The following is a 26,340-nucleotide window of genomic DNA, read 5'->3' as shown; positions in this document are numbered from 1 at the left end:
AATTTAAAATGGGGTGCTTTTGAAATGGACCTTGGTACAGTTAGCAGAGCATCAGTGACATGAACGGGAAGAGGCATGGCTTGCCGACAGCAACACAGTGCAGTGGGTGGGAAAGCTCTGCTTTCTGGATAATCAGCACTTGTGCAGCAGTACACATTAGCTCATTATTGTAATCAGGTCCAATCTAAAGTGATACCACAGGAACCAGATGTTGGAAAAAGAAAGGCTTCTACAGTACGGTAACAAGCAAGCACACAGCAGTTTTTTTTTCTCCAAGTTACTGAAAGCTGAATTGGGAGTGAGGACTGTCATTAATCATAACAAACAAAACATGCTGAGTCTTCCTTCCTAGGATGCCTGCCATATTTGTAGAGACACAGCCTGTCTATGAAAAAGACACCTTGAGAATTGCTTTTTAGTTTCTACCTTTCCACAACATTTGTATACATCCTTGAACAAGCTAGGAATTGCACACTTATCAATTTAGTCTCCCAGCCCTGCCTCACGATAATACAAAAAAATCTGTGTTGGCAGTGCATGCCTGCAAGCTGGCAGTGTTCCCTGGGTTCATTTTTGGAATGTGACCACTATATTTGAGATGGTCGCTGATAGCTTTAAAACTCAACAAGTCCAATGGCACAGCTGTGATACATTTGGTTTTTGATTTGCTGGGCAGTGTGTTGAACAACTTGCCAAGTGTTCTAAGACTTGCTGGGCTTCTTATTCTTAAACCGGAAGCAGACCTGGTGGCTGCTGAACTCTGAAATGTCAGAAGGGCTGGGGCATAGTCAGTCAAGCTGGCTCGAGCAAGCCAGACTTCTGGTGAACCTGAAGAACAGATGCAGCTGGTGGAAGTTAATGTTCAGATTTAGGAACAAAAAATTACAAGCTGTATCCCTAAAACATGTTGCCTTGTGGTTGGTATGGCAACATACTCCCCCCACCACTTTTGAAAGTCACAGGCCACCACTGCATCAGATACCAGTACTGCAGCAGAGCAGTCTGGAAGGTAATGTCCATTTAAAAAGCAAGAAAAATACTGTAACAAATCCAATCCAAATAAAGAGGAAAAGTAGTGAAATGGAAATCCAAATGTAGGACTAAGGAGGAATCAGATAAGGCTGTTTCAGCCAAAGAAGAAAAGCATGTGCACCATGTAGTACAGAACTAGAGGAATCAAAGGAAAAATCATCAATGTCAGCAAAGTAGCCAGATGCAGTCTGCGTAGAAACAGAAACCTCACGTGGTACTGGAGAACTGATAGACACCTCCAAACGTGGTTGTTAACCCCTTCCATGCTCATGACGAGCTCAACTCGTCATGAGGTATACCTCTTTAACACTCATGACGAGCTGAGCTCATCATGAACAATGGGAATCCATGAAGTACAGCACAGGGGAAAAATCTGGGAAGCACCCAAGGTGTTAATAAACAACTTCATTCTTAGAAATAGCTGTAGAAAACTGTATAGTCAAAACTTAAGTGCATCCTGTATCAGTAGTAAGAGGAAGCAGTAAAACATCAGCATCTAAAGTCCCCAGTTGAGGAGAAAAAATATTTGTATTATTTCATGATTGTAGAGGGTTTTCCTGCATGGGAGTGAAAAGAGACAGGTAGATGCCAAGGAGCTCATTTTGCCCACTATGTAGGACTGGCATATGGTGTGGTTTAATGAGATCAATAGAGACAATCAGCAAGCAGTGGCAATATCACAGTTCTGGTACCTTGAATACTAACTACTCTGCTCTGTATGACGGGTTGAAATATTTTTCTTTTCTGTAATCTTCTCTTGAACCAGATCCCCAGCTTTAGGAATCCAGCGAGAACTTGCTGGTTGCTCCTTTACTTCGTCAGTAGCAGAACGTTTGGAAATTTCATTTGAGCGCTCATCTCTGAAGTCTTAAAGTTTGTGTAAGACAGCAATGTTCATTGATGTTGATAGGCGTGTGTGTCATATCTGTGCCAGGGTTTTTGAGATGTGGAACATACATCTGGATTCCAAATAGGCATTCATAGGGAGTCCGGTCACTCAAGGCTTGCATAGGCAGATTATTTAAAGCTCTCTGGACTCCATGCAAGCAATGTATCCAACTACGACATGAACATAATACTCTAGCTGTTAAAGACTGCTTTAGGTCACAGTTTTTCCTTTCCACTATTGAATTTCCCTCAGGATGATAGGGGCAAAATAATACATAGCAACACCCAGGGTTGGGTATATGGGGAAAAGGTTGGGGATGTCTTTTAAACCTTTTGATTTTTAACAGTCTTTTATATCCTTATTTGGAGAACACTGATTAATTTATTTGAATGCTGCATTTGGAGATCAGTTCTTTTATTTAATGTTATATCTATTTATTTTAGATTAATAACATATTTTTGCATGTGAATATACATTTATGATAAATTTAGGAGGGATGTAGATATGTGTATTTAGAATTTAAAGCAGTTTTATGTTGATATAATTTTTAATGTATTTATTTTGGTAAAGAACATATTTGATTGTGTTTAGAAAAAATAGTTGTTATTATGGGATATTTATTTTTATTTGTATTTATTTAAAATTTGTGTTTTTGGTATTTTTTATTGCTAGGTGTTAACATAATTTTTCAATATTTATGTTGTCGATATTGGTGGTCTCGATAATTTTTTTAATAGTCGTTTCTTAGTTAAAAGTGACAATATTTTTGTTTCTGATGTTGTTTTTGATATATGTTAAATTAGATTTTTTTAAAATCAATATTATTTTCGATAGTAGTGGCTTTCTTAAATTAAGTATGGGATGTTAATATTTTTGTAACAATATTAATGTGTCAGTAACTTTGTAGGTAGATATTTGTGGTGTAGAAATAGTGTCCGTGATCTGGCCTGACTGTAGTCCCAGAGCTGCAGCAGGAAGAGCAGGAAAACGTACTCACAAAATAATTGTGACCTCCAGCAACCTGTGCCATGAAGTTCTGGAGCATAGGAGAGGTTAAAGAGAATTCAGGCTGAAGCTGGCCAAACTGAATCTGGCTTCAGGGGAGAAAAAGCGGAGGTATCCAAAGAGGAAGTTGGCTGGCAATATGGCCTTGGAGGAGAAAAAGCTGGCTGAAAAGATAGCAGCTTAGAGGCCATTGGAAGATAAAAAAAATATTTTGGCTCATCAGATGAGTTAGAAGCTGGGCTTGAAAAACCAACATACAGGGTCCAGCAGCAATAGTGTCAGGGACAACCCAGTGCCGATTGGAGATAGGGTGGTCCGCATGCCCATGGATCTAGTATCTAAGGTGCTGATCAGGAAGGCGATGAGACTGCCACCAACAGCCCATCGATGGCAGTCTCACCACCATCCTAAGCAAGTTTACCGCCAACCACATAAAGATGGCAGGCGGTTTGTTGGTGGTCGGAAAGACCAACCATCACGCATCCAACGGGATACTTGAGCCCGCCGGGGCGGCGGAAGGAGTTGTAGTCCCTACCATGGTAGCGGTGCCTACCAGGCACTGCCATAGGGATTACAATGTCCCTTTCCGCCCGCCTTTTCATGACCAGTTAACACGCCTTGAAAAGGCTGGTAGAAAAGGACTTTGGTGGCCCATAGCAGCCTCCTCGTGCCCCATCCCACCGATGTGGGCACTCTTATCTCCTTGCACCACGTGGCAGTCACCACATTGTCCCTGCCACGTAGAGCAAGGTTATGTGAAGTGCCCCTATATTGCATTGCGGTGGGTGCTTCGGCCAGCAGTACCTGCCGCAATACAAAATATAGGCATTGGGACCGCCATGGTGGTGGTCACATTGTATTGCCTCTTTCGGGACCGCTGACAGCCTGTCCGGCCGCCCCGATTCCCTATAGGGTGGCGGGAGGACGTAAGTCTGCCTGCCATCCTAATCAACCCCAAGTTTGAGGCTAGAAATTATATAGGCAAATGCTTGAGAACTGTTAGATAGCATTAAACATGCATAGGGACCGCAAGAACGATCAGGGAGTCTGCCTCTGGAGAAATATACTAACTGAGTGGAGTGATTCACTATTGTCCCTAGGGAAGGGTGACACAATGAAGTACAGACTCAAGAAGAAAGCCCTTGTCAGGAAACATGATTGTACCCCTGATAACTACAGGTTGAAATCTAGACACATTCAGAAGCTGACAAGGCAGTCCTGTGGGGTTTTCATGGATTACTTTTGCAAGGCATTGGATGGTTAGGTTAACGGTAGCGGAGTGAGTAGCTACAATGCGCTGTATAATTAGTCTGTAGGGGAGCACATGCTCAGTAATTCTTTTCCAGATGTGCTCCAAAATCTGGTACATCCCCAGCTCACTGTACCCCAGGAGCAGGCAAAGGAGGGGGACCGCTTGCTCATCCCCAGGGTTCACAAGAAGATACCTGGTGGAGACCCCAAGAAGGGTAGACAAAGTGCTCCCCAGCAGAAGCAAGGGGGTAACAAGGATATAACCAAAGAGTTTGCTCAAGGTGCTCAAAAGAGGTCTCAGGGGAAGGAGTCCCAGTATAATGCAGACCAAAAGAAACGTTTATCCATGGAAAGAAGTCCCCGGGCCACTTTAAGCCCACATGCAATGGGTGTTACCAATATTGGCACTTTAAGGGAGAATCCAACTGTAAGGAGAGGAAGCAGCCCCACTCTGATGTGCAGACCACAGGGATGGCAACTATAGTATTCTAAAAGGTGGTAGTAGAAGGAAGAGAAGTGGTTACCCTAGTGTCCTTGGGTGACAGAGAGAAGGTAAAAAAGGTGCATATTCTAAAAAGTATAGGCAATGGGTCACCATCAATGGACAGAGTGTGGAGGCTCTGATAAACACAGGAGTCATCATGCCTACTGTTACGTGTCATCTGGTTTCCTCAGAGAAAGCAATCCTCAATGAATCCACCAAGTTGTAAAAGCTGACAACCACAAGAGTCAGTACCCCATGGATCTGGTTCCCTTTGGATGGTGGGGTCTCATGTTATTTAAGGGTAGCTGAGAGTCTAGCCATGCCTATGTATTGTCAGCTTCAGAATGGCATGCAGCTTACCATCAGGAAGGAGGTGGAGCTTGGTCCCACTTGGAGATGTTAGGGTTACCTGAATGGGTGAAGCCTGGAACAATGCCCCAGGTGCCTGCCAAATGAGAAGGTATAGGGGGCATGGGAAGCCTGCTTCAGAAGTTCCCACATTAAGTGAGGAAGCTGATCCTTAGGGTGATACCATGGAACCTACAGGGGAGGATATTGGCCAACTTTGGGTTATCACCTCAAATAGGTAAACCACTTTAAGCTCCTATGCAGGACATACCACCCATTTCACAAAACAACAAAATGGCTTCCAATAAGATTGTAAGGACTAAGACAAACTAAAACAACACACATTTTTCTTTTAACTAAAGAAACCAAATAATGTGGGATGTTTCTGACTTTGTGGAAACAAATGAAAATAATCTAAAACAGCAACAGTTGATGACTTCCACTTAAATGCCTACAAGCACCGGGTCCATCAACAATCCCTAAAGAAGGGGGATGTAAGAAAAAGAAATCCCAGGGGAGTAAGGATCTTCACTGACTACCCATGCCATCTTTTTACTACCCCCAATTTAGCTCAGAGACTTCAAATGTAACAAACAACAATCTAGAAACAGCAAAAAATTATCAGTTCAGGCCTTCTCTAAAATGCTCACTAGGAATATGGCAAAGAAGAAAAAGAAATCGTAAGGGATAAAGGACTCACACTAACCGTCGGGGCCATCGCTCACCACCCATGACTGAGTGGTAAATTGCAGAATTCATAGAAATGGATTAAAAACAAACTAGAAGCAGAACCAATCTATTACTTTGGTCTCAGTTCAAATGAGCAGAAGTGCCAGGTTGTTGACATGTCATGAATGTCGATTCACTAAAATGCCTGGGGTAGAGAACCACACACACTCTTTTGACCTCAATGAAATCACAAGATGCAACACCATATGATGTTTGACCATGATTCCCCAAAAAGTATGCCATAAGAACTTTACTTTTATGAAATAATAGTTGACGTTACTGAAGCCTAGGGTATACCTCAAAGAGACAAAAAGTATAGCTAAATCACATGGAAATGACAGACATTCATGTCGATAATCAGGGATGTCCTGGGCTAGTGGACATCTCTAAATTTAGAGTGGGTTACAGAGTGGTGAAGTCTTTTTCCCTGTTATCCTGTTGGGGTACAATCTGCATGCTGAACTGTAAATAAGCCCATAATGTAATTGTTTTAATTTTCAGTCATGGAAAGCCTAGGGCCGTTAGTGTAAATAAATAAAAGATCCAATTTGCCTTTATAAACCCCAGGCACTACATCATAGTTGTATGGGTTTACTGGGTGAGATCTTTCTATAATTTGGGTATCCAAATCACAAATGTCTTCTTAAGATGACAAGTACTTTCGTTCTTACTCACTAACCTCTTTTTTCTGCATTTTCTTGTATAATTATGACAGACCACTTATTGTGGCAATGTCTCTATTTTTCCTCAAATGGGCAGAACATAAAGGGATAACATCCATATCGTCTTTGATTGGTTTCCTGGTACTTCTGCCTCATATGTTACCACACCTCACCAGTCACACTACACTATCATTAAACTGATGAACAACACTTTCTGGATATACTTTTTCTACCGAATATGTGCCCGGGTCAATTATCACTCACCTTGGGAATCGTGTATCCTCTGAACTTTGTGTTACAAATCACAGAATGGGGAACTCCAAATGGCAAGAGGTTACAATATCTTTGGATCTCATGGATGACAGCATCAGTGTATGGCATTTTATTCCTGTCTTCGACAGAAATCTGACGGTGTCTGCCGATCACCTCGTCTATTTCTTCCTGCATCTTTTCTGTCACAACAAAAAGGATCAAATCGAGTTTTCACTGAGTCAATTAAGTGAATATTATACTTCATTAAATTTGAGTTTATGCTGAATTAGATGATAAATCAATGAACTTTGCTTTGAATCATATCTGTGTACATGGTGAACTTTCTTTATCTTACCTGTAATAGTCGCACACTTTCATAATTGTTTGCAACTCTTAATATAAGCTTAACTAAACAAGATCCAACTCTTCCATTGTATGTGTAATCAATTAGTTAACAATTTTTTTGTGAAAAGAGCTAATTGACACATAAAACAACATAAACACACAAGGCACCCCAGCCCATGCAATTTTACTTCCTCAGCTACATCACATGGACTAATATAAAAGACATAACTCTATTGTAATGTTTCCTGTGAGAAATTTGGGTATTGGTTGAGGAAGGTGACACACCTATTCAAGCAAACAACCACAATCCTTGACAGGGTGAACCACAAAAGTCAGTAAATTAACCTATGTTTAGCTCTCTAGTAGCTTGGCGCAAAAGCAGTCAGGCTTAATTTAGGGCCCGATTACGACTTTGGTGGTGAGGAAGCGGGGTCGCCAAGCTGCCACCCGGCTCCAACACTGCCAAAGCTGTGTGAGCACGGCCTGCCGGATTACAAGTTTTCTCGCGTCTGGTGGCTATTTCTTTGGCAGTCCCATGGTGGTGCCTCTGAAAATGGGAACTGTAATTAGGGCGCCAACGGCAGGTCTTGCACGGCATGGACTCTGCATGCATTCCATGTTGTGTAGTAACTGGGGTGCATACACACAGAGGGGCACAACGTGTGCTCCCTTGCATGTACCCTTGTACACAGGGCCAAGAGGGGGTCCTGTAGGCCCCCCTCTCTATCCTCACTGGCAGCAGTTTCAAGGAGTAAGAACCTCCATGAGACCGCTGGCAGTGAGGAAAGTCATAATATGCTTGGCGGTGCTGCAGGGCACCACCAAGCATATTGCAGCCCTCAGACCACCACACTGGGGATCTCTGATGCCAGGAAGTTGCGCAGCTGCCATTGCGGTACGACAGTGCCTCTTATAATCTGGCTGTAGGACTCCCACCACTGCGCCACTGTGAGTTTGGTGGTCCTCAGACTCCGAACTCAAAATTAGGCCCTCAGAGGCAATTTGTTACGTATTTATGCAGTAGGCAAAAGTGCTAACAAGGGATTTACTTAGAAGCAATGTTGCAAAAGCAATTCTTATTTTTTGATGTCTGTGAGTGATATCTCAAATAAATTGTTTGTTATTTAATTGATAGAACATGGTTTCAAGTGAAAAAGACCAATCATATAAGCAGGTGTATATGTATTAAAATGTGTATAACGAGAAAGCAAATATTCAAACTAATACTCAAAAAAGAATGTAGGAGCTCTAAAATAAATAAATTCTCATGATGTATTGACTGTGTCTTTTAAAGTATAATCCACCGTACTCTGTACCCACTTTAATACATGGAACTAAAAAATGTCTTTTGACAAAAACAAGACTCTGATGGGTGTTGTCAATTGTCCAGAGGAAAGATAGGTTGTGAATCGACGTTTCTGTCTCACATGATGAGCATCAATATAGCATGTTACATCGCATGCTATTACATCGCGTTCCTGTACAAAGCGGTTGTTACAATGACCGGATTGTTAGAACGCAATACCTTTACAACGCAAGTCATTAGATCGACTTGCTGTAGGGGGCGCCCTGGATTTAGGAATAGTAAAAAATTACAATTCCAACTCCAGCCTGTGCAACAGTAGTGAATGTGTTGGAATAATAAATTATACTATTCCTTATGCTAGAGCGCCCCCTACCGCAAGGCAATCTAATGACTTGCGTTGTAAAGGCATTGCGTTCTAACAACACAGTCCTTGTAATGACCGCATTGTAAAGGAACTGCGATGTAATGACTGCGTTGTAAACGCTGTCTCCCGATGAGCATCCATAAGACCTTCTTTATGACTGAGTGAAGATGATAGACCCCCCTTAAAAAGGGAGCTATAGTGCAAACCCAAAATTCGTTTATATCTTTGAGCATACACCTGCAGTGAACTGTGAAGCGGAATCAAGGGTGGTGCTCGTAGATATGGGAGGATAGAAACCATCACCATATTTAGAAAACATCAAAACCAGTTTATCACCTATAAAGAGTTCCTGTTGTGGTTCTGAAAAATCTGGATTCATATAATAGTACAGGACTCGAGAATAAAAACTTCGTCGAAATAGGACGAATTTGGTATCAAAAGACCGAGAATGACGAGTACATCAAGTACATGTATTTTCGGCCTATTCAAGTGACGATTTCACCTCGAAATCGTCATTTACCTTCTCGAAGCCCTTAGCTGCATGTTGCCCTTTACATAGGCCTTAATCCAGTTGAATTTGATTCCACAAGGACACATACTCCTTAATCGACTTCTCCCTGACCCCAGTACAAGTTAGAACCATTGCCCCAGGCCGAGCTCGTTAGGTCAGTTCCCTCCCAGTGGCCGAGCAAGATAGCATCTATGCCCAACCAGCCATAAAACCATTACAGCGCGCACACCTGCCATATCTCGCTCACATCTTTCTCCACTCCTTTTCTCTCTTATTTTATGATGGGGAGATGACCATTTTTATTAGGGGTCCAGCGATATCTGATGAAATGTTGGGCCTTGCCGGATGATTTGTTATGAGCAGCACGACGTGAAATATGTACATGTCATCATGACTCTGCTTTTCTTTTGTAATCAGTAACCATAAATGAAATACCACGAATCCAAGGAATGTTTTGCTCAAGGCTGAATATTAGGTATAAGAAGAGAAGCCTGACTTTGTGAAAGTGTGCAGTCTCCTGAATATACTTGTATCGTACTTCTAGGACCCTGTCACCTTGGTTGCAGCCAATAAACTACAATTCAGAGGGGGACCCCACATCAATCTAAGGCAGGTAGACGGGGAAAGAAACATCAAAAGCGGAACGGGTACCTGCCCTATGGATTTGGACAGAAAGGCCTAGGAGAGGTCCAATGTATTAATATAGAGACACCTAAGCCCAGGCAAATTACACCACAAAGACAGATTTATTCGTTTTATATCAAAATTTATTTTTCATGAGTAAATTTATTTTAAAGACTGCCTTTTATTGCAGATACATAAATATGATTCGTGGGTTAACCTACACCATAATAAATAGACACAATGATAAAAATAAGTATAAATAGTGGTTCAGATTCCGCTCTAACATATCATCAACATTCATACAACATTCATTCTCAAATCATACAACACCAAGCGATGATGGTTGTGGATAACAGAGGGACCGAGCATATTCCCGGGGGCAGACACTTTGCCCTGTCCATCAGGTATGCCAAAACCGCAAAATTCATTTGATGTTCTCTCCAGACCATTAACTACTGAGAGACCTTAAAAATGTTTAGAAGTAATCAGGCTCTCTATGAGATGTTAACTATTTAAATTCCCGCAGAAACTTCCCGGTGAATTTCGACATATCCCTATTACAAGCTGATAACTACAGTGCCTCTTCAAGTTAGACGGCACCACCCGTGATAAACCAGGTAAAAACCTCTAAACCATTACATACCTATTTTTAGCACTTCAATTAAATTAATATGCAGCCCTCCGTCAGAAAACCCCCCCACTGTGAATCTTGCTTATCAAGAGTCCCAGTAGAGTATAGCCAGTATTAGCCTTTAAACTTTTCCTTCACTGTTCCCCTTCTCTGTAAATAAATACCTCTATGATGCTATGAATGTGTTTTGCAAGCCTAGTCCCGACCGCTCACAAACTGGATGTCCGTAGTCTGATCTCAGATGTCAGCCTATCTAGATTACACCTAAACCCTCGCAAAAATGTATATACACCTAACCATTGTTTTTAATGTTTATTTCACAGAAACCTTACCTGTTTGTGGTTCCCCTTCCGCCCTCCCACTGTACCCTGATGAAGGTGTAGTCCCGGACGGGGCTATACACCGAAACGCGCGTAGGCGCTTGTTCCCATCTAGGAACCCTCAGAACCTACCCAGACCTCGAACCATCGGTCCCTCTGTTATCCACAACCATCATCGCTTGGTGTTGTATGATTTGAGAATGAATGTTGTATGAATGTTGATGATATGTTAGAGCGGAATCTGAACCACTATTTATACTTATTTTTATCATTGTGTCTATTTATTATGGTGTAGGTTAACCCACGAATCATATTTATGTATCTGCAATAAAAGGCAGTCTTTAAAATAAATTTACTCATGAAAAATAAATTTTGATATAAAACGAATAAATCTGTCTTTGTGGTGTAATTTGCCTGGGCTTAGGTGTCTCTATATTAATACATTGGACCTCTCCTAGGCCTTTCTGTCCAAATCCATAGGGCAGGTACCCGTTCCGCTTTTGATGCAGCCAATAAACTAACCTTTGACTTCACCTGGAAGACTCTGAAGTTTCTGTCGGTCTGACTCAGGAGAACCCGAGGTCTCTGGTGTGTTGATCCCCTGGCACCGCTGGGTTACCGGTTCTGTGCCGGTTCTTAAAAACCCAGTACCTCATTTGGCGCCCAGCGTTTGGGGCGATTCCAGTGGTACCAATCAGCCTGAAGATCGTGAGGAGCTTCGTGTGAAAATTCCGGAGGAGGGCCCACCACCTCATCGACCCCTGCATGTCGACGTGGTCCGAAGGTCTTTACTGCGAGGTTCCCCGCTTCCCGACGGCTACAAGGACTGCTGCCCTGGCTATCGCCCTGATGTTGGACCCTTGAAATTTTCGGTAGAGCGAAACGCTGAGACGAGTCTTCTGGTGAAGCCATCGATATTTTTCAGTTAAGTATAAGTGGAGCGTCTCCCAGTCCTTAGTTGGACTTACTTTGTGGTATCTTGGAGATACATAAAGGTTTTATTGGTACTTGCAAGCACCATATTTATTGGTACTTGCAAGCACCATAACCGAAGGACTCGTGTTTTCACGAGAAATATCGTAGTCGATAAATCCTTTGAAGTTTTGGAACTAGACTAGAGAGAAAGGATGCCTAGTCTTAGACTCGGGAATTGGTTTTGTCTTGGTAGTAATAATAGGGACTCCCGATTGGAGGACTCATGTCCGGTTCCTCCAGTTGGAACTCCGACTTACGAACTATACGTTAAACATGGGGTAGGCCCCATCGTTTACAACGAGGTATGGATTAAATACACTAGGAAAGATGGTGTTTTAAAATGGCCCCAATATGGTAGCTTTGATTCTGAAATCTTAGACAACCTTGAAGTTAAACTCTTCAAAAAGAAAGCCCGGCCGGCGATGTTTGACTCTTTCCACCTATGGCGCAAAGAAGCCAAACAAAAAGAAATTAAATTAGCTAAGAAAAATAAGAGAGAAGGGGGACTTTCAGTAATGCAAGCTGCCGTGCAGTTTAAAGATAATGAGGAAGAGCAGACAAATGAGCAGTTGCACAGGCAACGTAAAATGGCAATAGATAAGTGTTATCCAGTTTTGCCGTCTCTTCAGCAAGGGACAGCAAAAGAGCGTGGAAAAGACCAATTAATGTCGCAATTATTAACTTCACCACCCCCCTATGCGCAGAATGCTACAGCACCCCCGCAACCTTTAGTTGCACAAGCTGCGCCTCTGGCTCTTCCACAGCACCCACCAGCCGTTCTTCAGCTGGCTCCTACTTCTTCGGTGCAGCCTCCTCCAGGCCCACCGACCACTTCTGTTTCATCTGTGTTTTCTACGATTTTGCCTACTGTACTTTCTACATCTCCTAATGCCCCTTCTATGATTTTGCCTAGTACCACATCTATTATTCCTCATACGTCTTCTGCCATCTCTACCCCCGCCTTATCTCACCCCGTTCTTTCATCTGTTTGTCCTTCCGTTTCACCTTCCCTTCGGCAGAAAATGGCCAGCACTGTTACTAATCTTCTTTTACCCCTTTTCGGGTCGCCTGCTACGACCCCTAACATAAGTAGAAGACAGTTGCGAAGTCAACTGCCTGATTATCAAGAGAGAGATTCCCTGAATAGTTTAGCTCGGAAATGGGTCTTGGACACTGCAAAATATGATTCACAGTCTGTCATGGAAGTTTTCCATCAATGGGAAACAGCGACACAGAGATATGTGTTCGAACAGATGTGTGTTTTTCTTTGCGAGGATTTAGAAGACAATGATCAGGATTGCCTCCCACAAGAGATGTGTCGTATAAGGTTTAAATTTAGTCAGGGTATGATTGTAGGACCCGATGTGGAAAAAGCAGTTGAAATGCTATTATCATATCGAAGTAAGGGAAGTAGTTCTGGGTCACCATCGGAATATAGTGCATCTAGTAGGAAAAAGGCACAACAATACCCTATGAGAGAAGTTCCCCCACAATGGAGAGAGGGTGACGCGACAGCTGTCCCACCTGTCTTGCCCCACTTTCACCGCGTATGGGTACATGTTCCATGGAAGCGAGCTGAAGTTTTAGCACTCAAACAAACACTACCAGATCCGCGTAAAAATCCTGCAGGGTACTATAAAGAATTGTCGCAAACTGCTGGGTCATGTATAATGAATTTGGCCGATATCGATATGTTATTCGGGAACGTTGTTCCACAGCCTTTATGGGGAAAAATTCGTCATGTAGATCATGACCAGGAATTAGGTGACACGTGGGCTAATATTACTGCTGCAGATGCACGACAAGTTGGTGGTGCCAAGCCTGAGCCTCTGATAGCGGAACTACCTGGTAGAATAGTAGATTACATGAAAACGATAATGCCTGCGATACGCGTAAATTGGGATAAGTTATCTGCATGCAAGCAAAAGAAAGAAGAAACTGTTTCAGATTTCTTCACCAGATTTGAAGAAACATTCATTGACCACAGCGGTCAAGATATGACCACAGAAGGTGGTCAGAGATTGTTTGTCGATAAATTTGTGCACAATCTACTTCCAGACTTGTGTAGAAAATTAAAAGATTCGGAAAGTTCTTGGCAGTCTCATCTTCAGCCCAGATATTAGCTACCGCACAGTACTACGAGAATAGAGACAAAGATGAGAAAGATAAAGTAGAGAAGAAAACTAGAGAACTCAAAACGAAGGTCTTGCTACAGCAAGCCTATCCTCCACGTGGTGGTGGTAATAAAAATAATAATGGTCCGAATCACTACCAGAACACTTTTCAGCAGCCTCAGAGAAACTTGCAGAGATTCGATTACAATCAAAACCGCTTAGGTCCCAACCAGTGTTTATACTGCAAACAAGAGGGTCATTACAAATATGACTGTCCTGCCCTGCCACAACGTACAAATGGATTCTCTGGCGTAAGAGGTCATGGTAGTCAGCAAGCGCCTAGAGGTAGAGGGCGTGGAAACGCCCCTCAGGACGCACGTCCCCTTCCACCACAAAACTCTATGAACAGGTTTGACCAGCAAAATAACGTATCTGACAGGACAGCTCAATACTACGTTGATGAGTATTACACAGAAAATGAGCAGTGGGAGAATAATGATTGCTAGGACAGCCTTAGACAAGGAGAGGGAGTTGTTTCAGTTCCAGTAGATCAGAGTGGACCTTACGTTGAGGTGATTACATCGGGTGTGTCAGAACCTTTTCTGTTGGATACTGGTGCTACAAAGAGTTCTATTATGCACTCCAAACTCCCTGGCGCACCTTTGTCTGGCGAAATGAACGTTTCCGTAGGTTTTTCTGGCGCCCCGGTTAGAAACCCAATTTCTGACCCGTTATCTCTTTCTGTTGGTCCTTGTGAATTCGAAGCACCCCTTATTTTGACAACAGGTTGTGGTGAAAATTTGCTAGGATTAGATTTGCTAAAAAGATTATATGCGACTTTGTACTGTTCTCCCTCAGGAGTACAACTTACTTTAGGTAAGAAAGTGGTCTCTCCCATGTATTTGTCGAGAAATACGCTTCCAGCAGAATTGGCACTTCTTCCAGATATTCTTTGGGCTACTGGTCCGAATGATGTAGGTCTTTTAGAAATTCCACCGTATGTTGTAACATTGAAACCGAATGTCAAAATGCCACGAATTCCCCAATACAGGATATCCAATGAGGGGGAAAAAGCTTTGCTAGCGATTGTTTACGAGTTGATTGAGAAAGACGTAATTGAAGAAACACGAGGAAATGTTTGCAATAGTCCTGTTCTGCCTGTTTTAAAACGAACTGACCCTTCTCAGCCACCTGTGTATAGATTCGTGATTGATCTTAGGGAAGTAAATAAGATAGTGGTGCCACAATTCCCAGTTGTCCCTGACATTACAACATTATTGACTATGATTCCAGCCTCTGCATCCTGGTTTTCGGTGATTGACCTGAAGAATGCTTTCTTCAGTATCCCGATTGCTGAGGAAAGCAGGGATATTTTTTCCTTCAGTTTAGGTGGTCGCAGTTTCCGCTTTAAACGCGCTCCTCAAGGCTACTGTGAAAGCCCCTCAATATACAGTCAAGCTCTGAAAAGTCAGCTCGACACAATGGTTTTGCCCAAAGGTTCCACTCTCGTACAGTACGTGGACGATTTGCTCATAGCTGCGGATACTGAGAAAATATGTAAAATGGCCACGTTGGAATTACTGCGTCATCTATGTGATCTACATCACAAGGTGTCACTTTCCAAGCTCCAATATTGCCGACAAGTAGTGACCTACTTAGGTCATCTCTTATCGAAGGAGGGAAGGAAACTGACCCCAGAAAGAATTCAGGCAATAGCTAAATTGAATGTGCCAAGAACGCAGAGAGAAGTACGCGCTTTCTTGGGCATTACATCGTACTGTAGACAGTGGATTCCAAATTTTTCGTTATTAGCCAAACCCTTATTGGCACTAACGTGTACAAATACACCCAATCCCATTCCTTGGTCTGATGAGTGTCAGAAAAGTTTTCTCGAATTACGCACAGCATTATGTTCGGCCCCTGTGTTAGGTAACCCCAACTACAGTAAGCCTTTCACATTATATGTCTACGAGAAGGAGGGTTGTGCATTGTCCGTGCTGACTCAGTTATACGGAGATAGACAGCGGCCATGCGCCTATTTTTCGTCAACTTTGGATCCGGTAGCACGAGCATTGCCAAGTTGTTTAAGGGCCACAGCAGCAACAGCTGTTTCTATTCGACAGTCTGCAGGTCTAGTAATGAATAATACACTAATCGTGATGGTCCCGCATGCAGTAGACACGTTGTTAAATAGGACCAAGACACAGCACTTAACTAGTGCTCGACTGTCCAGTTATGAATTGACGCTACTAGCGAGCCATGTGCACATCAAAAGGTGCAGTACCTTGAACATAGCCACATTGTTACCAATTGCTGAGGAGTCGGATGCTTCAGAACAGCACGATTGTTTCCTCAGAACGGAGGAAGAGACGAAAGGGAGAGTTGATTTATTGGACACTCCTCTTGCTGAATGTGATGGTACATTATGGGTGGATGGTTCATGCTTTAAACTGCCAAATGGTAACGTGACTACAGCATATGCTGTCACAACTTTGCACACAATCGTTGAAACTGCGCGAATACCACATGGTTCAGCTCAAGCCGCTGAACTCGTGGCACTTACGAGAGCATGTGTGTTATCCAAAGGAATGAAAGTGACTGTCTATACCGACAGCCAGTACGCATTTGGAGTGGCTCACAGTTTTGGACGATTGTGGAGAGAACGTGGGTTCCTGACTTCGCATGGAGCTAAGATTCAGCATGGTCAGTTGGTGAATGAGCTTCTTGAATCACTGACGTTGCCCCTGAAAGTAGCGATCGTGAAGTGTAGTGCACACAAGAAAGTGGTTGATGATGTTGGTCGTGGAAATGCATTTGCTGATGAAACTGCTAAGGATACTGCAAAGAATATGATGAGCCGAATGTATGTTGCGAGCCCAGAAAGATGGACTGGTGATGTTGGAATATGTGAAGACACGATAGAAAGTGTGAAGTCCATCCAAGCTGAGGCCACGGAGAAAGAGTTAAGCATGTGGAAAGAAAGTACAGGGAGAATGGATGCAAATGGTTGTTGGATTGAATCGACAAAGCAACAGAGATGGTTGTTACCCGATGCATATGTGCCTGCAGTGGTTACAATGGCTCATGGGATGGCCCATATCAGCGCGAAAGGGATTTGCGGGTTGTTGGCCCCAGTATGGAAGAATTCAGGGATTCCCAAGTGTGCAGAGAATGTTGTCAAGAATTGCATGGTATGTCTGAAGCACAATCCTGGTAGGGGAACCCCAACTCCAGCTGGTCATTTTGCACCTCCTACGTATCCGTTCGAGGTTTTGCAGCTAGATTTCATACACATGGAGAGGTGCAACAACTTAAAATATGTGCTCGTGGTTGTTTGTGCCTTCTCAAGATGGGTAGAAGCCTATCCCCTAAGGGACAATACTGCCTTGTCCACAGCGAAAGCCCTTGTGAAAGAGTTCTTCCCCAGGTTCGGAATGCCTAGAATGGTCTGGTCGGACAACGGAAGTGAATTTGTGGGTTGTGTGATGAAAAGAGTGTGTGAAGGGCTAGGCATTAGGCAAAAGTTCCACGCTGCAAATCACCCCCAATCAGCTGGATTAGTGGAATGTTACAATGGCACGCTTAAACTTAAATTGGCCAAAATCCAAGCGAGCACAGGTCTTAAATGGCCTGACGCTCTACCCTTAGCACTCCTATCCACCAGAATGACTGTGCATTCGCGAATGAAACTCAGCCCCTATGAAATAGTCTTTGGTCGGCCAGCCAACATATGGGGAGTGCCTAGGCCCATGAAGTTTAGCGAGCTGCAACACCCCATTTTGCTTGACTATTTGTATGAATTGACGGCTAAATTGCGTGTTTTATATCAACAGGTCCACAACACCTTACCTCCGGTCTCTGAGACACCGGGTCACTCCATTGACCCCGGTTCCTGGGTATTGGTCCGCAATTTCCAGAGGACAAGAAACGACCAGCCCAGATGGACCGGGCCTCACCTCGTCCTCCTGTCTACAAGGTCGACTGTTAAAGTGGAGGGGAAGGCCAATTGGGTCCACGGGATCCATTGTAAGAAGATACCCTTCCCTCTGCCACATGACCAATGGGTTCGAAAAGGAGGCACTAACTCAGAGCGCACAACTGATGAACGTGTAAAAGAAGCTAAACGTGATTATAAGAGCGGGAACATTTTTCAAGAAACTACGCCGCCATCAGAACAATTGAACTCTGTGGAACCTGAACTACTATTTCTGGACCAGACAGTACCCGGGAAAAGACGCTACAATTTACGACCAAGAAAAACAGACTAAAGTAAAAGTGATTTATTTTTATAATCCGAGAGAAAAAAACCTGTGGACTAATAAAGAGGTTGTTTTTTTCCCCCAAATCCTATTTTTGAAAGTGCAGATTCTCCCATCTAGGTAACTTGCTTATTTTTGTTTTTTTCGAACCGCCATCCGGGTTCCGCTGCTAGGGTCGCGGTTGATTAAAGACTTTTGGGTGCAGCTGACGACAATAGGTCGCTGGTTCCAGTTGGTCCAAGGGAGCCACCCTAGACTGACGGAAGCATCCTTTAGCAGAAACAACCTACCGCCGCGGGCAGCACCTTAGAGAGGATGGAGTTTCCTGATGTGGAGAGAACTGCCAAACAAATGAACTTTAAGCAGAGACTTTTGAAAACAATAAGGAAGAGAATTTTTATAATAATGTGTATTTTTATGCTATTTAGCGTAATGGTCTTTCTGATAAGCTATGTTTTATTCTCTTTTCATGTGACATTCACGCCCACTACATCGCCCATACCTCCCCCTACTGTTTCCTCTCATTCTTTCCACTCTTTGCCTGACCACGAATCAAATAGGAGATTAGAGTTCATTAATAACTCCTTCGTTCAGCTATTACACCAACACCAACTTGTAATGAACACAACCAACTGTTGGGTGTGTGGTCTCATGCCCCACACCACGGATAGAGGTATCCCCTATTTGGTCCTGCCATTTAGTCACAATGGGTCAGTATGGGCATATAGGACAATGTTCATATATGCACGAGAAATCCAACCCCTACGTTCTGTAAAAGACAACCTCAAGACTAGCGCCCTAGTCAAGGGTATAGTTGACATGATCAAGGAAGTAACTTCTTACGAAGATACCCCGGATGATGAGATACTGGCATATGTAGGTTGGAATGTGACCGGATATGGCACTACAGTAAGTGAGAAACAGCAAGCCAAGAGACCGTCCCCTATCTGGATCGTACCCCATCAAGGTCACCTGTGTCTGCAAGGCATTGGTAAGAATCCCAGAGCTCAGCTAGGGAAGAGTGTCTGTACAGAAACGTACGTTTTTGGATCTCAGACTTCCCCTGCCTTTTTAGCCGCTAAGGGTACTTATTTCATCTGCCACGATAGAGCCTATACATGGTTGCCCCCTGACTTCTCGGGCTCATGTTTTGTTTCATTCCTGTTACCTCCCACCTACACAGCAGCGGCGGATTACCATCGGACAAGGGTAGTTAGAGGTGTTTTGAGTAAAGAAGACACTGCAGGTCAAGAATTTGGTGACTTTGCAATGGGTGTTCTGCCGTTCTGGGGAGCCATGATTAACAGCAGAAACATAAGGCAATTGACAAGGGTAGTTGAATCCACCGTGATTGAAACTGCTGGTGCCCTTAGTAACCTGACTGCTGAGCTCCAGTCGGATCGACTGATGACCCTTCAGAACCGGGTCGCTTTGGATGTAATACTGGCGGACCGAGGTGGAGTATGCAAATTGATCCAGTCCAGTTGTTGCATTTTTATTCCAGATAATGCTCCAACAGTGTACGGGGCCATCTCCAAACTACATAAAATTTCCGACTCTATTCATGTGGATAAAGGAGATTGGTCATTAATGGGATGGTTCTGGGGACTGATATCTGCCTGGGGATGGAAAATTCTGATGGTCATTGGGATGGTCTTAGCCATTCTTTTTCTGTTCTGTCTATGCATACAGTGTGCTCCTGCAATATGTGGCATCTGTGCTACATCATGTGTAAGGAAGCCTGTGTCAAGACATGAGCTCAGCACTAGAATGATGTTGCAGCAACATCTCAATGACTTTAGGAATATAGATCTGGACTCAGATTAACATGAGGATAGATTAATTGCCTATGTAAGGGCAAAAGGAGGGTCTGTGGTTCTGAAAAATCTGGATTCATATAATAGTACAGGACTCGAGAATAAAAACTTCGTCGAAATAGGACGAATTTGGTATCAAAAGACCGAGAATGACGAGTACATCAAGTACATGTATTTTCGGCCTATTCAAGTGACGATTTCACCTCGAAATCGTCATTTACCTTCTCGAAGCCCTTAGCTGCATGTTGCCCTTTACATAGGCCTTAATCCAGTTGAATTTGATTCCACAAGGACACATACTCCTTAATCGACTTCTCCCTGACCCCAGTACAAGTTAGAACCATTGCCCCAGGCCGAGCTCGTTAGGTCAGTTCCCTCCCAGTGGCCGAGCAAGATAGCATCTATGCCCAACCAGCCATAAAACCATTACAGCGCGCACACCTGCCATATCTCGCTCACATCTTTCTCCACTCCTTTTCTCTCTTATTTTATGATGGGGAAATGACCATTTTTATTAGGGGTCCAGCGATATCTGATGAAATGTTGGGCCTTGCCGGATGATTTGTTATGAGCAGCACGACGTGAAATATGTACATGTCATCATGACTCTGCTTTTCTTTTGTAATCAGTAACCATAAATGAAATACCACGAATCCAAGGAATGTTTTGCTCAAGGCTGAATATTAGGTATAAGAAGAGAAGCCTGACTTTGTGAAAGTGTGCAGTCTCCTGAATATACTTGTATCGTACTTCTAGGACCCTGTCACCTTGGTTGCAGCCAATAAACTAACCTTTGACTTCACCTGGAAGACTCTGAAGTTTCTGTCGGTCTGACTCAGGAGAACCCGAGGTCTCTGGTGTGTTGATCCCCTGGCACCGCTGGGTTACCGGTTCTGTGCCGGTTCTTAAAAACCCAGTACCTCACTGTCAGGAGTGAAGGTTGTGCCTAGTATGCAAAAATAAATAGAAAATAGTTAAAAAGACATATCATGCATAGGACATCTGTTTGCAAGTTTGGTTGCAACAATATTGCAAACCGAGAAGTAAGTTAAAAACCATAGCCAAAGGTGTGCTATGATGAGGGTGATTTAGGATGTACATTGTTACGTTAAGTGCTTCATATAAAGAGTACATCTGCCCTTACTATGAGGTCGTAAAGTTGTTATTTGACTCGGATAGACATGGCACTGGAATGTTAAGTAGATCTGGTCCTGAAAACTGATTATTCAGTGATCACTGCAAAAGTAATAAACATTAAATAGGGATTTTATAAGGATATGCCTTTTCTCCGGAGGGGTAATGGAGGTGGATACTCACATTGAAAATGTGTGCCCAGGAAAAGAACAAGTAACTTTCAGAGCCACTGGAATTGTGTGATTCTGCTGGTTTGGTGATTTACACATAATTATGGATTTGCTACATTTGCTGCATAATCCATCATCTGCCACATAATCTGCAGATTTTTACAAAAAAAATATGTTTTTTCTAGCTCGAACAGATCAAAAGTTACAATAAATATGGCAAGTCAGGATCCTGGGTACCGGAATGGTTTTTGTAAAGGGTGACTGGTCATCTTCCAGTTGCTGATTTTTGTATTTTAGATGTTACATTGTTACTAATTAAGGTTAACTCTTTTCTCAGGCACTGTTATCAGATGTAAAAATGCCAAAATAATGAAGTGATACTTTCCCAAAATGTGATCCATTATGCCACATAATATGCTCCATACTTGCTGCATAATTTGGCCATCCATTGTCGCATTATTCCAGTGACCCTAGTAATATTAAATTAAGTTTATGGTGAGTGAAGCAAGATCTTTCATTGGTTCACGTGTGGAAGAAATACCTGAAAGATAAACAGTTGTAAGTATCGGGGGTAGTATGGAAGTTTGGCTGATGCACATGTTTATTGCCACCAAAGCAGTGTAGGACTTACTCTAAAAATATGAAACGCCAAGGAGACACTGGGCTCTCAATGGGTAGCCGGCCAACCACTACACAAAGTTAAATCGTCACGCTTGAAGTCAATATGGCTGTTCTTTAACTGTAGATGGAATTACAAAGAAATTGATGCCGACTGATTAGGGTCATTGATGCTGAGTGGTGATTTAATCAAGAAAAAACTGAAAGGTGCTGGTTGGTATGTATATTTAAATTATTGGGAAAAGTGGTCCCACATGGAGCGAACAGGTACAGTGGCTATGTTATATTACCAGGGTTGCTCAGAGCGACAGGAGTCATTGTGATCGAAACGATATAACAAGCATTTGCAATGCAATAGGTCTCGCATTTGCGAGAGTTTGAGCTATTAGCATTGTAAATGACAATGCCTTTTATTTATGTTTTAAAAAACAAAACGTAAATAAAAGGCATTGTCATTTACAATGCCAATTGCTCACTTGCATAAAAGCGAGACCTATTGCATTGCAAATGTGCCCCGACTGGGCACATTTCCAAATGCAAGAATTAAACAGGAAAGCACACTGTGACACCTGCCATGACATTGTGAGATGTGAAGTAGAGATTACTTTTTTTTTCTCGTAACCAGACATAAAGGTTACCGTGGCCAGTACGGGACCGAACCCCTAGGGCCTAATCAACATTCAAATCTCAAATATCTTGCACTTCCCAAAACAGCCTTCAGAGGCCCTTTGTGCTAGTGTCCCTCGAGCGGACATGCCAAAATGGACAGAACGTTCGACAGCCTAGGAGGCGTCTGAGATAGGAACGGAACGAAGAAACCGACTTCGTCGATTTCATTTATGTATAACCATTATATATAGAGGAAGAGGTGTGGCGCCGCGGCCAGTGCGACTGACGCTGGAATCTGGGGATCAGGGTTCGATCCCCGGCACCGGCGGCAGATTAGCCCAGCACCATGTGACTCTGGGCAATAGCTTGCTTAATCTTCCCGACGGCGCCTAGAGACCCTAATGGGTGATTATGCGCTTTACAAATGTGGATATTTATTTATTTATTTATTATATAGCGGGCAATAACAAGACAACCGACCCGCTTCAAGGCCCTCCAGACCTAATATCACTTCATTGAATGCACATATATTTCTAATGAGAGAGTACAGGTCATTGGACATGTCTGTCCATTTAAAGCACTGCCTAGGATGTAAAAGTAAATGAACTGAGGCGCCACAGGGCAGACATGGCAGCAGCGCATGGTGTCAATGGTACTTGAAATACGGGGTCGCTTCAAGACATGGTATACATGCACCAGCGGACAGCTTACTTTTCTTTCATTTCTATTTTAGGTAAGGAGTAAGGCGGTGTCTGGTTTCTCTCAAGTGGTTTATAAGCCACCTTTGGGTCAGGGTGCTAACGTTGAGGCTGCAGTGTGGGGCCTGATCTTTTATGCTTTGGACAAGGCAAGTGGGGAAAGGATCCGGGTGACCTTTGAACAGTATTAACACCAGCAGAATAGATAGGGACTCTCAGCCTCGTGCCCCTTCACCCTCCCCCTCCAACTATATGTTACTGAAAGTGACATTTGCATAATGGTGCTGCTTAGTGTTGCATGAAAAGGTTACCTTAGAAATTTCGGATTCTTATTCACATCGTGTGATTTTGGGCAAGTGACTTAACTATTCCTCTGTGCCCAAAATTACAAACGTGAAATGTCATCAAACGCAAGTGTAAATTTGTGAAAAAGAATTATAATAAAATACACCATATTGTATTGCCTCTAACTTCCCACTCACCTAAACACACCCCGGACAATGACAGAATCAAAATACACCTTGAACTCCTGTCCGCAATAGCATCATCACGCAGAGCACTAGCATGCCAGAATGCCAACCGCTCATCCTCCTAATGACACGCTGCCATCGCGACCACATGACAAGAAAAATATGCCCTCCCACCCCACACTCAAAGGCTAGCCTGGAAGTGCATTGGCATACCAATAGGTCTCGCCTCAGGGACCCTGTATGTGTTTAGCCATGCAGCACATTACATTAGCTCCTCGCTAAAGCGTAGATATACTGATGTTCAAAGATGGCCGGCTTTACCATACACACCATGTGCAAACCAACATCACTGTTGTTTCATTAGGCTGTGCTCCGGGCTCAGTGAAGTACCGGCCTTAGGTGTGCAAGATCTTAGGGCACAGAAGGGGCATGCCAGACCTCATTATGGAAACTCAGGATTGAATGTGGTTGTGGTGGTACCAGGTTGGCCTGCAAGGCGTGGACACCATGCTGGCTGCAGGCAGGGGCTATCGGCCTGTGCTACAGTGCACGAAAAAAACAGCAAGTGGACCTTGGCGGCGGGTGTGCTGTGTGTGAGAGCACAGCACCAAGCACATTTGGAAATATATTTAAGCAGCATTACTCCCCGCCAGCAACTGAATGATTTTATGCCTTACTCCAGGGATAAGCACACTTACTTTGCAGCAACGGCTGGTAGCTGGGAAGAGCAGCTGCAATTTAACACGGCCTGCCTCACCTCTCTCTGTTTCATCTGGCTGGCCACCGGGCATGATGAGGGCATGAGGCTCCAATCACTCAGCTCAGCACAGTCAGGGGTTGCCAGTGCTCTGGGAAGCAACAGAGCTGTCACCGAACCACCACGTCTACTCTCTGCATTTTCAGGGCACCCCCATAAAAAACATTCATAAAAAAACAGAGACGGTGACTTTCAGTAAACAAGCTCGTGGGGGCGTGGCAAACAAAGCGGCCATTCGCGTTTCTTGTCTGAACATGCCGCCCAAAGAAAACAAAACACAAACACTGCTCCTAAAGCCAATTAAAAGAAGCACACAGTAAGAAAAGAAAAAGGTTTCAACATCAGTAATTATAACAACCTAAATTTTTGCTCTTTAAAAGACAGGCAGCTGTGCCCTTAAATACAATAAAAACGCGCCCAGTTTGTGGCATGTTCCTCCACATGTTTTCCATAGAGACAGACCTGGCCGGCTCTCTCCGCATAAATAATTTAATCTAAAACGGTGGACATGTGTCGGTCACACTGTAAATCACAGCACGAGCAGCAGAGGGACAAAGGTGGGCAGCAGCAAGGAGGCGTGGTCGGTGGGAGGGCAAAAAATAACAAGTTTGAAATCAAGTGAAACAAATGCTGCGAGGAGGTGGCTCAACATATAACGCTGCCGACTTTGGAGCAGGAGAACAGGTTTCGAGCCTCGGCGTGGATGGCATTAATTAATTATGAATAAATGAACTGATATCTCATGCATATTACATTTAAATAAATAAACAGCGTTTTGTGAGGGCAGGAAGCAGGGAGCTGCCAGATGTGGAAATGCGAGCAGCAAAGAAAAAAATGTAGTCCCTAAATAAAAAGATAACAGCCAGCAGCGTAAGTTAACTGTAGTTGGCCGATGCTGCTTCCTCCAGAAACGGAAGAAAAAGGAAGTGATGTATCGGACCACCAGCAAACAATGAGCGAGATAAGAACAGCAATGCCAGATTCCACCAATGGCAAGTGACAAAACAAAGAGAAATGCAATGGGTGTAGTTTCACTAGTAATGCTGAATACTTGATGCCTCGTGCGCTGCCTAAGTGAGACCTAAAAAGGGAATTACTTGTAGGGAGGGAAAGGACCCGGGTGACCTAGAAAGTGCAGATAGCTCACTTCTGAGTTAAATGGCAAACCACTTGTCCAGTCAATTGTGATAAGTCCAAATCTGAGAGGAAAGAAATGTGGGGAATCATATTTATCCCTTCTTGAAATACCATTTTTAAGTAAACATCGTAATAACACCTAAAGGGGTCTTGTTTTTGTGAAAAGACGTTCGCTAGTTGCATGTATGAAAGTGGGTACAGAGTATATTAGCTTATGTTAAAAAAAAAAAACTTTGAGCTTGGTTAACACTGTAATAGACATTGTCACCCACGTTAGTGAGTTGGACAACCACGTTAGCGAGTAGGCCTGGGTGGCCCATTTGAGGCAGAGTTTGGGGACAGTGGACGATGCCCCAGCCACCTCAGTCCCGACTATATGGGTACCTCCTATTAAGCATCTGGTATTCTGGTTGGCAGAAGTGAGATATGGACTGCTTCAATTTAGTACTGCCAAGGCTCCAGGCCCAGATGGGTGCCTATAGATTTCTTCTTAGATCACCAAGAACTATGGGCCCCTCTGTTGACTAATATTTGTAATGCAATAAGTAAGGTGGATCACGTAGCATTCTAGAAAAGCACTATAATAGTCCCCAATTATAGGAAAGGGTATAAATCCCTGCTGCAAAATTACAGACCGATCTCCCTACTCGACAGCACTACACAAGTGGTGGGGCTCTTACTGCTGAATAGATTGGGGGAGTGGGTAAGTGAAAGGAATATTTTAATTCCAGCGCAGTTTAGCTTTCAAAAGATTAGGGGTACAATAGACCAATGCCTGAATTTAAGTTTAACAATTGCAAAATATACAGCTGCCAAGAGAGGGCAGATT

General features: G+C 43.4%; 1 protein-coding gene across 1 annotated transcript in view; it reads right to left on the bottom strand.

The window, feature by feature from the left end:
- LOC144781937 (cytochrome P450 2G1-like) overlaps positions 1-26,340 on the bottom strand; it is a 362,329-nt gene that overhangs the window by 66,548 nt on the left and 269,441 nt on the right. Inside the window, exon 7 of the mRNA XM_078661023.1 lies at positions 6,665-6,852. Coding sequence (XP_078517149.1) covers positions 6,665-6,852 — 188 coding nt within the window. The remainder of the gene's footprint in view (positions 1-6,664; positions 6,853-26,340) is intronic.

The sequence above is a fragment of the Lissotriton helveticus genome, chromosome 9 (genome assembly GCF_964261635.1).
Source record: "Lissotriton helveticus chromosome 9, aLisHel1.1, whole genome shotgun sequence".
In the NCBI taxonomy this organism is placed as follows: Eukaryota; Metazoa; Chordata; class Amphibia; order Caudata; family Salamandridae; genus Lissotriton; species Lissotriton helveticus.
Note: the sequence above shows the minus strand (reverse complement) of the source record. Positions and strands in the feature narration are given on the sequence as shown.